This window comes from Bombina bombina, chromosome 5 (genome assembly GCF_027579735.1).
Source record: "Bombina bombina isolate aBomBom1 chromosome 5, aBomBom1.pri, whole genome shotgun sequence".
Classification (NCBI taxonomy): Eukaryota; Metazoa; Chordata; class Amphibia; order Anura; family Bombinatoridae; genus Bombina; species Bombina bombina.
Window position 1 is genome coordinate 826650645 of NC_069503.1, and position 18360 is coordinate 826669004.

The 18360-nt window shown below is 34.7% G+C and overlaps 1 protein-coding gene across 1 annotated transcript in view; it reads left to right on the forward strand.

Annotated features, from left to right (window-relative positions):
- Positions 1-18360, forward strand: part of LPIN2 (lipin 2) — a 245089-nt gene that overhangs the window by 91838 nt on the left and 134891 nt on the right. Inside the window, exons 4-5 of the mRNA XM_053714954.1 lie at positions 896-991; positions 6438-6721. Coding sequence (XP_053570929.1) covers positions 896-991; positions 6438-6721 — 380 coding nt within the window. The remainder of the gene's footprint in view (positions 1-895; positions 992-6437; positions 6722-18360) is intronic.

Genomic DNA, 18360 nt, shown 5'->3' on the forward strand with positions numbered 1-18360 from the left:
GCTTGCATCAAATTTGAAACATGCTACACAATAATTTTACTTAAAATAACAGGCAAAGTAACTGAAAACCAAAATTGCCAAAAATGCTATTTTCTGCCGAAACGTTTCTGCGGCCGAAATTATATATATATTTGTTGTTACCAAAAGACGAGAGACAAATGAAAGGGGTACGGTTAAACCTCTTTCCTAAAAGTAAGGGAAAACAGCACTCTTAATTTCAAACCATTAGCTATTTATTATCCAAATGTATGCATTTCCCAGACACAGATGAATTCCCACAATATATATATTACAAATTTTTATTAAAATGGTTTTTAAACATACATTTCTTTCATGTAATTGGCAAGAGTCCATAAGCTAGTGACGTATGGGATATACGTCACTAGCTCATGGACTCTTGCCAATATGAAAGAAATGCATTTATCAGGTAAGTTCTTACATAAGTTATGTTTTTGCGTTCAAACATTCATTTAACTGTTCAAAACAGCAGCTTGTTCCCCTTGCAGTTTGTTCTGCAGAATGTAAATGGGCCAGAGAAAAGGGCACTGCCAATCCACCACCTTTTTTTGTCTGTGCACACCTAGGGACTGAAGCAACAAACCACGAGGCAATTAAAATGACTGCGGGGTGTTAAGTGCTGTGATACTGATTTGGCGCTTCCTGGTCCATCCTCCTCTAGAAGTGATCAGTACTGCTGCTGGGCTGGGCTGGGCTGGACTGGAGAATTTGTATGACCGATATGACACGTTTTGGACATTTTTTATTTTTTATTTTGTTCTGATAAAAAAGCCTCATGCTATTCAGATTGCGTAGCCTCATGTCACGATTAATTGCACAGCCCTAATATATATATTCTTGGTTTCAGCTTTCTCCTTTTTGTTTTGTTTTTTGGTAGATAGACATAGAAATCAATGGGGATCCAGTGGATTTGCACATGAAACTTGGTGACAATGGAGAAGCCTTTTTTGTACAGGAAACAGAAGAAGAAAATGTAAGTCTGATATCATTTAACGTCAAGAACTGTAGGGTATTTTTTTACTTGTCATTTCATTTTCCGGTCTTATTTAATAACTCGCTGGTTCCCTTTTGAGATAATTTCATTGACTCTCTATATTATGTGATTGTGTGTAGATACCAAATTATATAAATAATTGTATAAAAATATCTCATTGTTAGTGTACTCAAGTTAATGGAACTGAATTTGTATCCATGTATAGGTAACATTTCTATAATAATTTTAATTTTATAAAACAATTAATTGTACTTATTTTTATGAACAAATATGGCAAACACCATCTTCCAACATTATAATTAGAAATATTTTGTACAGATTAGGATATTAGGGACATAAATGCTAGATAGAATGATGTATTCAAAGAAAATATTAGTCTGAGAATAATATGTACGTTTTTTTAAAATTTAATTAGCTATTTAAATATTAACAAAATTCAGATTTACACAAATGGAAAAGCAAACAATTTTCGTGGTTTGGTCGCCTCTCGGCCATTAAAATGACGATTCTACCGAAGATACTCTACCTTTTTAGAGCCCTACCTATTAAGATTCCAGCCCCGGATTTATTGAGATTACAAGAAGACATAACGAGGTTTTTGAGGGGTAATAAATTAGCTAGGATAGCCTCCAAAACTCTGCAGCAACATAAAACAGTAGGGGGGGTAGGCGTACCGAACTTAATGGATTATTACCAGGCAGCTAGGTTAGCTCAGGACCTACTATTAAACAAAGGGTCCGATGAAATAATATGGACAGCATTAGAAGCTAACATAGAGGGGAACAATAAATCATCTGTTTTACTATGGAACGCCCCCAAAGGACACCCCACTCCCGAAACCAATCTATCAGCCTTTAGGGACTCGGTGAAATCTTGGACAGAGCTGACTGAATCTCTCCAGTTGCTACCTATAGACTCGGTGACAAGACCGATTATGACACTACTCCTGAGCGAGTTACAGATACAAATAGGAAAATGGGAAAATAAGGGGCTCTATAGGGTGGCAGATTTTTTGTCAGAAGGGAAACTTATTAGGTTTAAACAGGCACAAGACAGACTAGACCCCCATAGACTTCATTGGTTCCTATACCTACAAATCTCATCGGCAATACATAAATACCTACATCTCCCCCTCACAAGAGGACTGACACCACTGGAACACTTTATAATTAATAAACAAAGAGATAAAAAAATGATTTCCTGCTTGTATATAGCTATACAAAAAGCGAGATATAACACAAGACCCCCTTTAGTAGACAGATGGGTGAAAGATTTAGGGACCGACTTAACAGCGGAAGACTGGATAGCCATAACTCGAGACTTAGGTAGAGGTATGATTTGTGCCGACTTTAAGGAAAATTGTATCAAATCGACTTTCAGGTGGTACTTGACCCCGACACAGACCTCTCATTACTCACGGGGCTCCTCCAACCATTGCTATAGAGGTTGTCAGGAAGTAGGCACATATATCCATATGTGGTGGGACTGCCCCAGGGTCCAACCGCTATGGTCAGAACTCTCGTCCTTGTTGAGTTCTATATTATCAGAAGACATTAATCTTTCCATGGCGCAAGCCCTACTGAATGAACATATCCCATCATATAACTCAGCTATTAATACCTTTATATAAACGCTTTGTACAGCTACTAGGATATGTGTAGCTAGGCACTGGAAGGCAGGGGTCCCGGCTTGGACTGAGATACTGGACAAAATTGAAGCTACATACTCCATGTCAGAGCAGGCCTCTCTGATTTTGGGGACAAGGGAAAGTTTCCAGAAAGTCTGGTTTTACTGGATTATGAGGGATAGGAGGAGGAGAGAGTAGGATGGGGACTAGAAGTATTTATAAGACAGGATAAAAGGGGGGAAACTCGAGGTTAGGGGACGGTTGCAAGATCAGCCCCTCCAGCTCTGCTCGACAAAAATAACATTCTGTATTGTTTTATATAGATAACGTCCATAACTACACCTTCTACTTCTAGCATTGGATTATGTGTCAAAGATAGGCATTACCGATTGATAAGACAAACAAAGTTTTAACAGTTTAGAAATGTTTTTCTTAATTGTATAGGTTTTTCTTCTGTTAAGTGTGATCAGTCCACGGGTCATCATTACTTCTGGGATATTACTCCTCCCCAACAGGAAGTGCAAGAGGATTCACCCAGCAGAGCTGCATATAGCTCCTCCCCTCTACGTCACTCCCAGTCATTCTCTTGCACCCAACGACTAGATAGGATGTGTGAGAGGACTATGGTGATTATACTTAGTTTTATATCTTCAATCAAAAGTTTGTTATTTTAAAATAGCACCGGAGTGTGTTATTACCTCTCTGGCAGAGTTTGAAGAAGAATCTACCAGAGTTTTGCTATGATTTTAGCCGGAGTAGTTAAGATCATATTGCTGTTCTCGGCCATCTGAGGAGTGAGGTAAACTTCAGATCAGGGGACAGCGGGCAGATGAATCTGCATAGAGGTATGTAGCAGTTTTTATTTTCTGACAATGGAATTGATGAGAAAATCCTGCCATACCGATATAATGTCATGTATGTATACTTTACACTTCAGTATTCTGGGGAAAACCTGTTACCAGAAAGATTTACCATAAGATATGGCGTAAATACCTATATTGGTGTGAATCCAAAGGTTACTCTTGGAGTAAGGTTAGGATTCCTAGGATATTGTCTTTTCTACAAGAAGGTTTAGAAAAGGGTTTATCTGCTAGTTCATTAAAGGGACAGATCTCAGCTCTGTCCATTCTGTTTCACAAACGTCTGTCAGAAGTTCCTGACGTCCAGGCTTTTTGTCAGGCTTTGGCCAGAATTAAGCCTGTGTTTAAAACTGTTGCTCCACCATGGAGTTTAAACCTTGTTCTTAATGTTTTACAGGGCGTTCCGTTTGAACCCCTTCATTCCATTGATATAAAGTTGTTATCTTGGAAAGTTCTATTTTTAATGGCTATTTCCTCGGCTCGAAGAGTCTCTGAATTATCAGCCTTACATTGTGATTCTCCTTATTTGATTTTTCATTCGGATAAGGTAGTCCTGCGTACTAAACCTGGGTTCTTACCTAAGGTAGTTACTAACAGGAATATCAATCAAGAGATTGTTGTTCCTTCCTTATGCCCAAATCCTTCTTCAAAGAAGGAACGTCTACTGCACAACCTGGATGTAGTCCGTGCTCTAAAATTTTACTTACAGGCAACTAAGGAATTTCGACAAACGTCTTCTCTGTTTGTCATTTACTCTGGGCAGAGGAGAGGTCAAAAAGCTTCCGCTACCTCTCTTTCTTTTTGGCTTCGTAGCATAATTCGTTTAGCTTATGAGACTGCTGGACAGCAGCCTCCTGAAAGAATTACAGCTCATTCTACTAGAGCTGTGGCTTCCACTTGGGCCTTCAAGAATGAGGCCTCTGTTGAACAGATTTGCAAGGCTGCAACTTGGTCTTCGCTTCATACTTTTTCCAAATTTTACAAATTTGACACTTTTGCTTCATCGGAGGCTATTTTTGGGAGAAAGGTTCTTCAGGCAGTGGTTCCTTCTGTATAAAGAGCCTGCCTATCCCTCCCGTCATCCGTGTACTTTTGCTTTGGTATTGGTATCCCAGAAGTAATGATGACCCGTGGACTGATCACACTTAACAGAAGAAAACATAATTTATGCTTACCTGATAAATTCCTTTCTTCTGTAGTGTGATCAGTCCACGGCCCGCCCTGTTTTTAAGGCAGGTAAATATTTTTTGATTTATACTCCAGTCACCACTTCACCCTTGGCTTTTCCTTTCTCGTTGGTCCTTGGTCGAATGACTGGGAGTGACGTAGAGGGGAGGAGCTATATGCAGCTCTGCTGGGTGAATCCTCTTGCACTTCCTGTTGGGGAGGAGTAATATCCCAGAAGTAATGATGACCCGTGGACTGATCACACTACAGAAGAAAGGAATTTATCAGGTAAGCATAAATTATGTTTTTTTAAGTTTTTGTTCCCTTTTTCTTTCTTTTTATTTTCTCTTTGGTTTAATATCTTACCTTTTTTTTTAAGTATTACTAACTACTTATGTGGTCATGTGTGCTAAGAGAAAATTAGAAACCCGACCACAGAAGACAACAACTCAGAGTATATTGGTCCCCAGTGATTCATGATCACCTGGACTTAATAGCTGAGTGCTCCAGAGTACTGACTGATTTTGTGATATAATGAATATGCATATGACATGATACTGATAGACATTATAACTAAAATCGCTCTTTTCTTTATCTTCATGTTGTTGTATATCTCAGGTTGTAAAATGCTTATAATAATAATAATAAAAATTATTTCAACTAAATATTAACAAAATAAGTGTAAAAGTTTTAGTGTCTATAAAACAATGTGAGCTGCCATGTTGTAACTTAGGTTACCTTCCCTGCTGTGGCCAATTAGGGGCACTTATAAATTAGTCACTAGAGTGTGCAGCCAATGGCTGTGTGGAATATAACAGTGTTATTACACTTCAATTTCTAACAGGACCTGAAAAGCTCACAATTTTAGAATGGAATAACAGGAAAAGGGGACAAAATAAATAATGAAAGTATATTGCAGACTTTTTTATGTATATATGATTTATGATTGTATGTTACCATCTCAAAGTGTTTAATGTCCTTTTAAGGTTTAATCAATGGAGGAGACAGCCTGGCACATCTTTTTGGTAATTCTTGTTCTTTAGACCTTTGGCTGGATGATCAAATTGTTAAAACTTTCTCTGTCCACATCTATATTGATGGAGTGGTGCCACTTTGCTGCCCAAGACAAATTTATCAACAAAGTGACAGTTTATAATTGTTTTAAAACCTTTATTTTGTATTTACCTTATTTGCAATACACTGATTCAATTCTGATGCATATGTTTAAAATCATGTTTAATATCCACGAATACCTTATTGCAGTACCTCTATCCAGACTTTTAAACTCCCCAGGGACCAAGGATCCCAAAGGGATGGCAGCACTGACAGCTGAGTTGTCTATGTGGCACTGAGGCATCTTCAGCACCATATGTAAGGTGCAGAGCAGAAAAGCACAGAGAACCCCCAGCTGCAGTGTCACCAAGACCATGACTGCCATATTGTATTTCTGCTTGTAGTAATGTGAGAAGTGCTTGTGTTTCTATTTGATCATTTTAATGGAAATATAGTAGCAAGACCCTCATACAGTAGTTGATTATTTTACTTTTGAGAAAATGAATCTTAAAATAATTACTTTGACTTGATAATGTTGTGTGTGTTTTATAAATAGACAATAGTTTCCTTGGAAGAGAAAAGTTTTAAACGTGAAATGAACCAGTGTTTGCATTAATTCTCACCAGTGTATGTAATTAAATAAAATCTATTGAATGTTTTACTCGTTTGAGAGAGAGCCCCCCTCTTAATCTGACTACTACCTGTGCATCCATTTTAGGAACAAGTCCCTGCATATTTGGCAACCTCGCCTATACCCACAGATGATCAGTTTTTCAAGAGTACTCATGTGCCAAATACACCAGAAGAGGAGAAGAGTTTTTCAGTTTCACATCCTTTTGATCTGGAGAACGTCAGCACAGGGTCTGTAAAAAAGAAAAAGCGGAGGAGGAGGAAAGTGAAGCATGAAGTCAAAAAGGAAGATGTCCCGCCTTCCCCTGCTCCGGAAGAAATCTTTGAACTTGAGGTCAGCTCTGATGAAGGAAGCTTAATTCAACCGTCAAGGTAATGTAGATCTCATAATACACACACACACATAGATATATATATATATACGCACACACACACACACACGCTACATCCATATCGGATCCTTTATGTGAGGCGGGTAGAGGGGTTTTCTCTATCAGCAGTATTTTATCACATCGATTCACTGCTACATCAGTGTCTTCTGTTTAACGGAACTTTCTCCCTGGCATTTGAACTTTGTATAGACAAATTTTTTGTCATTGAAAATATAAATATACGGACAGCAACTTTGAACTATACTTTACTTTATATATATATATATATATAAACGAGCAAAGTGCACTCCAGATTCTAAACAAGCAACAGCTTCGGGTGCTAGCAAAAATCGAATTATAGCAGAAGACAAGAAGCACTCCAGAAGTCTTTCAAATAATGTCACCTTTAATTAGTGAACGTTTTCGGGCAATAAACTGCCCGTCCTCAAGGTGGTAAGTTAGGTAACCTTGTAAGTTTGAGGACGGGCAGTTTATTGCCCGAAAACGTTCACTAATTTAAGGTGACATTATTTGAAAGACTTCTGGAGTGCTTCTTGTCTTCTGCTATATATATATATATATATATATATATATATATACACAGGGAGTGCATAATTATTAGGCAACTTCCTTTCCTTTGAAAAAATGGGTCAAAAGAAGGACGTGACAGGCTCAGAAAAGTCAAAAATAGTGAGATATCTTGCAGAGGGATGCAGCACTCTTAAAATTGCAAAGCTTCTGAAGCATGATCATCGAACAATCAATCGTTTCATTCAAAATAGTCAACAGGGTTGCAAGAAGCGTGTGGAAAAACCAAGGCGCAAAATAACTGCCCATGAACTGAGAAAAGTCAAGCGTGCAGCTGCCAAGATGCCACTTGCCACCAGTTTGGCCATATTTCAGAGCTGCAACATCACTGGTGTGCCCAAAAGCACAAGGTGTGCAATACTCAGAGACATGGCCAAGGTAAGAAAGGCTGAAAGACGACCACCACTGAACAAGACACACAAGCTGAAACGTCAAGACTGGGCCAAGAAATATCTCAAGACTGATTTTTCTAAGGTTTTATGGACTGATGAAATGAGAGTCAGTCTTGATGGGCCAGATGGATGGGCCCGTGGCTGGATTGGTAAAGGGCAGAGAGCTCCAGTCCGACTCAGACGCCAGCAAGGTGGAGGTGGAGTACTAGTTTGGGCTGGTATCATCAAAGATGAGCTTGTGGGGCCTTTTCGGGTTGAGGATGGAGTCAAGCTCAACTCCCAGTTCTACTGCCAGTTTCTGGAAGACACCTTCTTCAAGCAGTGGTACAGGAAGAAGTCTGCATCCTTCAAGAAAAACATGATTTTCATGCAGGACAATGCTCCATCACACGCGTCCAAGTACTCCACAGCGTGGCTGGCAAGAAAGGGTATAAAAGAAGAAAATCTAATGACATGGCCTCCTTGTTCACCTGATCTGAACCCCATTGAGAACCTGTGGTCCATCATCAAATGTGAGATTTACAAGGAGGGAAAACAGTACACCTCTCTGAACAGTGTCTGGGAGGCTGTGGTTGCTGCTGCACGCAATGTTGATGGTGAACAGATCAAAACACTGACAGAATCCATGGATGGCAGGCTTTTGAGTGTCCTTGCAAAGAAAGGTGGCTATATTGGTCACTGATTTGTTTTTGTTTTGTTTTTGAATGTCAGAAATGTATATTTGTGAATGTTGAGATGTTATATTGGTTTCACTGGTAAAAATAAATAATTGAAATGGGTATATATTTGTTTTTTGTTAAGTTGCCTAATAATTATGCACAGTAATAGTCACCTGCACACACAGATATCCCCCTAAAATAGCTATAACTAAAAACAAACTAAAAACTACTTCCAAAACTATTCAGCTTTGATATTAATGAGTTTTTTGGGTTCATTGAGAACATGGTTGTTGTTCAATAATAAAATTAATCCTCAAAAATACAACTTGCCTAATAATTCTGCACTCCCTGTATGTGTGTGTATGTATATATATATATATATATATATATATATATATATATATATATATATAAATATAAATATAAATAAATCAGCAAAGTAAGGGAGTCACTCACAGGGTCTTGTAGTGAAGAACAAAGTCTTTATTATATATTATTTATTATTATATATATATATATATATATTTGTCTCGTCTTTTGGTAACAACAATTATATATATATATATATATATATATATATATATATATATATATATAGGTAGCAAAAACTTGCACTCACTGGTGATACTTTGTCTCTGAAACGTCACAATAAATGTTTGGTATTTGGAAAGACCAGTGAGTGCAAGTTTTTGCTACTATTATCTTATACCCACTAGCACCCTGGCAGCTGAATTTGGAAGTGAGAGTGCTCATCCTGGCATATAATAAGCATAAAGATTTTATTAGTTCATAGGTTCAGTCAACGTTTCGATTCTCGCAGGGGCCTTTGTCAAGACTGTTCTCAGTAATCCTCTGTTTCAAGTGCTCACCGCTGACCGCTTGAAACAGAGGATTACTGAGAACAGTCTTGACAAAGGTCCCTGCGAGGACCGAAACGTTGACTGAACCTATGAACTAATAAAATCTTTATGCTTATTAAGACCTGTGAGTGCCTCTTCTTTTGAGAAGTGTCTACCTATCTACCATAGAGTGCACCCAGGCAATACCACTAACAGTGAGTGCTTGGATCCCACAACTAGTGTGTGTGTGTGTGTGTGTGTGTGTGTGTGTGTGTGTATATATATATATATATATATATATATATATATATAATACATACATACATACACTATGCAAAAAAGGCAGCACTCACTGGTCATTTGTAAGTAAAATTTAGCTTTTAATAATACAAAAAGTTAAAATCTTGGGAAAAACATGACGTTTCGATGCCTAACTGGCATCTTTTTCAAATGTCCCGAAAGGTAAATCTAAAGTGGTCACACCAGCTATGTGGTGTTCCCCATGAGAGCATAAAACTACTGGCTGAATGTTTTATATTTATACAAGTCATAGCTGACATCAAGGCTGTGTTCAGCTGTGGATAATCGCTTGCAAATCTGATCAGCTGGTTCCGTTCCCACCCACAAGCTTTATACTTCATTGTGCTGTTAGTTGAGCAACTGCATGGCTAATTTGCATATGTGGGAGTGATCTGCACCAGAATAGTGTCCAATGATCTTGCAATGTTTTCAGGTGTCATCATACACACCCACTTGTCTCTGCTGTGAGTGAAACTTCCCCAAACAAAGGGATATTAGCCTGTGACTTATGAACTGCTTCTGGCACAACAATGCCGTATGTTTCACACAGGTTGGTGAGGGGTCACCTTTGTCAATCAACGTAGAAGCTGCATGTTCACCTTGGCGCATGATGTACTGAACATTGTACTGGGATGTAATACACATTCAAAAGTTGTAGTAAGGAGATCAAATGTCCCACTTATAACGGGTACACCCTCGCATTTATTCATAAAGCAACAGCTAATGCAGGAATATCAGGAAATATCGATGGGGTGTAATACACATTCGATCTATTCAAATCAGACAACACGAATGCCCCACTTGTAGCAGGTACATCCCCATTGGTTAATATGAAGCTCCCATGCAAGATTAGCAGAAAATGCTTGATAGAGCACACAATCCAGCAACATGTGGGGGGTGGTGGTGTTAAATAAATGACATCTAATAACACATTAGCCAATTGGCAAAGGAAGAGAAAAAAAATGTAGAGAAGAAAAAATGTAGAGAAGAAAAAATGAAAAGGAAAAAAAAATAAAATGAAAAAAGTTAAAAACATAGTAGAAGCTGGAACAATGAGCAAATTCAAAAAGTGTCCATTTTGTAATCCAATGATAGAAACATTTAATGCATTTGTATTCATACATTAGTGGATCATTTTTATCCAATGAACGGCCCAAAGTCCAATTTAACGTTTAATCCTTTAGGAGAGACGGTGTCCAACATGTAGATCCATCTGGACTCTAGTCTAAGTAACATATTGTTGCGGTCTCCCCCCCTTATTGGGATAGATAGATGATCAATAATCATGCAGCGTAGACTGGAGATGCTATGTTTCTGTGTAGCAAAGTGTCGGGCAACACACACACATATATACATATATATATATATATATATATATATATATATATATATATATATATATATATATATATATATATATATATATATATATATATATATATATATATATATATATATATATAAATCAGCAAAGTAAGGGAGTCACTCACAGGGTCTTGTAGTGAAGAACAAAGTCTTTATTATATATTATATTATATATATATATATATAATATATACACACACACACACACATATATATAAACTTCTCAAAAGAAGAGGCACTCACAGGTCTTAATAAGCATAAAGATTTTATTAGTTCATAGGTTGTCAACGTAAAACGTTTCGGTCCTCGCAGGGACCTTTGTCAAGACTGTTCTCAGTAATCCTCTGTTTCAAGCGGTCAGCGGTGAGCGCTTGAAACAGAGGATTACTGAGAACAGTCTTGACAAAGGTCCCTGCGAGGACCGAAACGTTGACTGAACCTATGAACTAATAAAATCTTTATGCTTATTAAGACCTGTGAGTGCCTCTTCTTTTGAGAAGTTTCTACCTACCTACCATAGAGTGCACCCAGGCAATACCACTAACAGTGAGTGCTTGGATCCCACAACTAGTGTGTGTGTGTGTGTGTATATGTATGTGTGTATATGTATATGTATGTGTGTATATGTATATGTATGTGTGTATATGTATGTGTATGTATGTATGTATATATATATATATATATATATATATTACATACACACACACACACACACACACATATATTTGTCTCTCTTGTCTTTTGGTAACAACAATTTTATATATATATATACATACATACATACATACATAAAATTTTTATAAATATATATATTACGTTAATCTTCTAGAGTAGACAGTAACAAACCTAGCAATTTTACTGAAATATCTCCCCTTTTATCTATCTAAAGATGTATGACATAAAACAAAATTATTTAAAGGACCATAATAAACAACCCTAATGTGTATACAATTAAATTACATTAGTTAATTTTAATGCACTTACCTTTTTTTTTTTTTTTAAACCCCCCGATTATTTCTAACATTCTAAATTGTACCTCAAAGTACGTAAAATGGTCTCATAACAAGCTTATCCAAAACGCCCCAGAAATGGGCGTCCCCCCCCCCCCCTCCTTTCCCATGTCCAATCAACATTGCCTTGCTGATCAGACATGGGAGCGCATACGCAACAGCGCGCTGACGGTGGATCAAAGTGCGCGCCTACTGAAACGCTAGCATAGAAACTTGTTGCCCCTAGCAACATTTACTCCCAATTTCAGCAAAGAATAACGATGAAAAGATGAGTAAAACTATAATCCAATAAAATACTCTGTGTCGATCATCTGATCTGTACAATGCAGTAATCACAGGCCAGCATATATATTGCCCTTTAGCGATCCAAAAACTCGCACAACTCAAACGTGTCAGTGATTTATACAAGCCTTGTAAGCACTTATATAACATGTATACCATATTAACTTTAGAAATGTGAGGGATGCTATAATACAATACAAAGTTATAATATCCGTGTATGGAGATGTAAATACCAAAAATCAAATGATTCTTGCAAGCTCCCAAATATATTTTTTTAGTTCTGTGAAGCTACTTATTTATATACAGAGAATTAACAGCTCTGAGGACGCTTAAAAAGGTTGCTATAGCAACCATTGCCTATCAGCTCACTCATGAACAAGCAGAGGGGCTGAATCTGCTTTTGAGTGACATCGCTGCAGCCTGTGCTTCAGAATATTCAGTGAGAGGAGCTGCTTTTCACTGGAGTGGGCATGCTCTGACCTCCATGTCTGTCGTGAGACGCAGACAATTATTGGACGTGGAAACGACAATTTTAGTGGGCACAGGAATTGATAAAGAATTGTAAGAGCAATATCTTTAAACCTTAACATTTTATTTAATAGGTGAATATTGATGAATTGTTATGCCTCTTATAAACTTTTGATTAAGCCTTTGTTAAAAAACGATTATAATGGCCCTTTAAAGTTTTTTTTATTTGTAGACCAGATTAGGAGATGCATAAGAGTTTTAGTGAATATAGAAGTATATACATACATAGGTGCAGGTATCTTTGCTACAGTAAATATAGAAGTATATACATACATAGGTGCATGTATCTTTGCTATAGTAAATATAGAAGTATATACATACATAGGTGCATGTATCTTTGCTATAGTAAATATAGAAGTATATACATACATAGGTGCATGTATCTTTTTGTTACAGTAAATATAGAAGTATATACATACATAGGTGCAGGTATCTTTGCTACAGTAAATATAGAAGTATATACATACATAGGTGCATGTATCTTTGCTACAGTAAATATAGAAGTATATACATACATAGGTGCATGTATCTTTTTGCTACAGTAAATATAGAAGTATATACATACATAGGTGCATGTATCTTTGCTACTGTAAATATAGAAGTATATACATACATAGGTGCATGTATCTTTGTTACAGTAAATATAGAAGTATATACATACATAGGTGCAGGTATCTTTGTTACAGTAAATATAGAAGTATATACATACATAGGTGCATGTATCTTTATTACAGTAAATATAGAAGTATATACATACATAGGTGCATGTATCTTTGTTACAGTAAATATAGAAGTATATACATACATAGGTGCATGTATCTTTGTTACAGTAAATATAGAAGTATATACATACATAGGTGCAGGTATCTTTGCTACAGTAAATATAGAAGTATATACATACATAGGTGCATGTATCTTTATTACAGTAAATATAGAAGTATATACATACATAGGTGCATGTATCTTTATTACAGTAAATATAGAAGTATATACATACATAGGTGCAGGTATCTTTGCTACAGTAAATATAGAAGTATATACATACATAGGTGCATGTATCTTTGTTACAGTAAATATAGAAGTATATACATACATAGGTGCATGTATCTTTGTTACAGTAAATATAGAAGTATATACATACATAGGTGCATGTATCTTTGCTACAGTAAATAAAGAAGTATATACATACATAGGTTCATGCGTCTTTGCTACAGTAAATATAGAAGTATATACATAGGTGCATGTATCTTTGTTACAGTAAATATAGAAGTATATACATACATAGGTGCATGTATCTTTGTTACAGTAAATATAGAAGTATATACATAGGTGCATGTATCTTTGCTACAGTAAATAAAGAAGTATATACATACATAGGTTCATGCGTCTTTGCTACAGTAAATATAGAAGTATATACATAGGTGCATGTATCTTTGTTACAGTAAATATAGAAGTATATACATAGGTGCATGTATCTTTGTTACAGTAAATATAGAAGTATATACATAGGTGCATGTATCTTTGCTACAGTAAATATAGAAGTATATACATACATAGGTTCATGCGTCTTTGCTACAGTAAATATAGAAGTATATACATAGGTGCATGTATCTTTGTTACAGTAAATATAGAAGTATATACATACATAGGTGCATGTATCTTTGCTACAGTAAATATAGAAGTATATACATACATAGGTGCATGTATCTTTGTTACAGTAAATATAGAAGTATATACATACATAGGTGCATGTATCTTTGTTACAGTAAATATAGAAGTATATACATACATAGGTTCATGCGTCTTTGCTACAGTAAATATAGAAGTATATACATAGGTGCATGTATCTTTGTTACAGTAAATATAGAAGTATATACATACATAGGTTCATGCGTCTTTGCTACAGTAAATATAGAAGTATATACATAGGTGCATGTATCTTTGTTACAGTAAATATAGAAGTATATACATACATAGGTTCATGCGTCTTTGCTACAGTAAATATAGAAGTATATACATAGGTGCATGTATCTTTGCTACAGTAAATATAGAAGTATATACATACATAGGTGCATGTATCTTTGTTACAGTAAATATAGAAGTATATACATACATAGGTGCATGTATCTTTATTACAGTAAATATAGAAGTATATACATACATAGGTGCATGTATCTTTATTACAGTAAATATAGAAGTATATACATACATAGGTGCATGTATCTTTATTACAGTAAATATAGAAATATATACATACATAGGTGCAGGTATCTTTGCTACAGTAAATATAGAAGTATATACATACATAGGTGCATGTATCTTTATTACAGTAAATATAGAAGTATATACATACATAGGTGCATGTATCTTTGTTACAGTAAATATAGAAGTATATACATACGTGCATGTATCTTTGCTACAGTAAATAAAGAAGTATATACATACATAGGTTCATGCGTCTTTGCTACAGTAAATATAGAAGTATATACATAGGTGCATGTATCTTTGTTACAGTAAATATAGAAGTATATACATAGGTGCATGTATCTTTGTTACAGTAAATATAGAAGTATATACATAGGTGCATGTATCTTTGTTACAGTAAATATAGAAGTATATACATAGGTGCATGTATCTTTGTTACAGTAAATATAGAAGTATATACATACATAGGTTCATGCGTCTTTGCTACAGTAAATATAGAAGTATATACATAGGTGCATGTATCTTTGTTACAGTAAATATAGAAGTATATACATAGGTGCATGTATCTTTGTTACAGTAAATATAGAAGTATATACATACATAGGTTCATGCGTCTTTGCTACAGTAAATATAGAAGTATATACATAGGTGCATGTATCTTTGTTACAGTAAATATAGAAGTATATACATACATAGGTTCATGCGTCTTTGCTACAGTAAATATAGAAGTATATACATACATAGGTGCATGTATCTTTGTTACAGTAAATATAGAAGTATATACATACATAGGTGCAGGTATCTTTGCTACAGTAAATATAGAAGTATATACATACATAGGTGCATGTATCTTTATTACAGTAAATATAGAAGTATATACATACATAGGTGCATGTATCTTTGTTACAGTAAATATAGAAGTATATACATACATAGGTGCATGTATCTTTGTTACAGTAAATATAGAAGTATATACATACATAGGTGCAGGTATCTTTGCTACAGTAAATATAGAAGTATATACATACATAGGTGCATGTATCTTTGTTACAGTAAATATAGAAGTATATACATAGGTGCATGTATCTTTGTTACAGTAAATATAGAAGTATATACATACATAGGTGCATGTATCTTTGTTACAGTAAATATAGAAGTATATACATACATAGGTTCATGCGTCTTTGCTACAGTAAATATAGAAGTATATACATAGGTGCATGTATCTTTGTTACAGTAAATATAGAAGTATATACATACATAGGTTCATGCGTCTTTGCTACAGTAAATATAGAAGTATATACATAGGTGCATGTATCTTTGTTACAGTAAATATAGAAGTATATACATACATAGGTGCATGTATCTTTGTTACAGTAAATATAGAAGTATATACATACATAGGTGCATGTATCTTTGCTACAGTGAATATAGAAGTATATACATACATAGGTGCATGTATCTTTGTTACAGTAAATATAGAAGTATATACATACATAGGTAAATGTATCTTTATTACAGTAAATATAGAAGTATATACATACATAGGTGCAGGTATCTTTGCTACAGTAAATATAGAAGTATATACATACATAGGTGCATGTATCTTTATTACAGTAAATATAGAAGTATATACATACATAGGTGCATGTATCTTTGTTACAGTAAATATAGAAGTATATACATACATAGGTGCATGTATCTTTGCTACAGTGAATATAGAAGTATATACATACATAGGTGCATGTATCTTTGTTACAGTAAATATAGAAGTATATACATACATAGGTGCATGTATCTTTGTTACAGTAAATATAGAAGTATATACATACATAGGTGCAGGTATCTTTGTTACAGTAAATATAGAAGTATATACATAGGTGCATGTATCTTTGTTACAGTAAATATAGAAGTATATACATAGGTGCATGTATCTTTGTTACAGTAAATATAGAAGTATATACATACATAGGTGCATGTATCTTTATTACAGTAAATATAGAAGTATATACATACATAGGTGCATGTATCTTTATTACAGTAAATATAGAAGTATATACATACATAGGTGCATGTATCTTTGTTACAGTAAATATAGAAGTATATACATACATAGGTGCAGGTATCTTTGTTACAGTAAATATAGAAGTATATACATACATAGGTGCATGTATCTTTGCTACAGTAAATATAGAAGTATATACATACATAGGTGCATGTATCTTTGTTACAGTAAATATAGAAGTATATACATACATAGGTTCATGCGTCTTTGCTACAGTAAATATAGAAGTATATACATACATAGGTGCATGTATCTTTGCTACAGTAAATATAGAAGTATATACATACATAGGTGCATGTATCTTTGTTACTGTAAATATAGAAGTATATACATAGGTGCATGTATCTTTGTTACAGTAAATATAGAAGTATATACATACATAGGTTCATGCGTCTTTGCTACAGTAAATATAGAAGTATATACATAGGTGCATGTATCTTTGCTACAGTAAATATAGAAGTATATACATACATAGGTGCATGTATCTTTGTTACAGTAAATATAGAAGTATATACATACATAGGTGCAGGTATCTTTGTTACAGTAAATATAGAAGTATATACATACATAGGTGCATGTATCTTTATTACAGTAAATATAGAAGTATATACATACATAGGTGCAGGTATCTTTGCTACAGTAAATATAGAAGTATATACATACATAGGTGCATGTATCTTTGTTACAGTAAATATAGAAGTATATACATACATAGGTGCATGTATCTTTGTTACAGTAAATATAGAAGTATATACATACATAGGTTCATGCGTCTTTGCTACAGTAAATATAGAAGTATATACATAGGTGCATGTATCTTTGCTACAGTAAATATAGAAGTATATACATACATAGGTGCATGTATCTTTGTTACAGTAAATATAGAAGTATATACATACATAGGCGCATGTATCTTTATTACAGTAAATATAGAAGTATATACATACATAGGTGCATGTATCTTTATTACAGTAAATATAGAAGTATATACATACATAGGTGCATGTATCTTTGATACAGTAAATATAGAAGTATATACATACATAGGTGCATGTATCTTTGCTTACAGTAAATATAGAAGTATATACATACATAGGTGCATGTATCTTTGTTACAGTAAATATAGAAGTATATACATACATAGGTGCATGTATCTTTGTTACAGTAAATATAGAAGTATATAATACATGGTGCATGTATCTTTGCTACAGTAAATATAGAAGTATATACATACATAGGTGCATGTACTTTGCTACAGTAAATATAGAAGTATATACATACATAGGTGCATGCTTCTTTGCTACAGTAAATATAGAAGTATATACATAGGTGCATGTATCTTTGTTACAGTAAATATAGAAGTAATATACATAGGTGCATGTATCTTGTTACAGTAAATATAGAAGT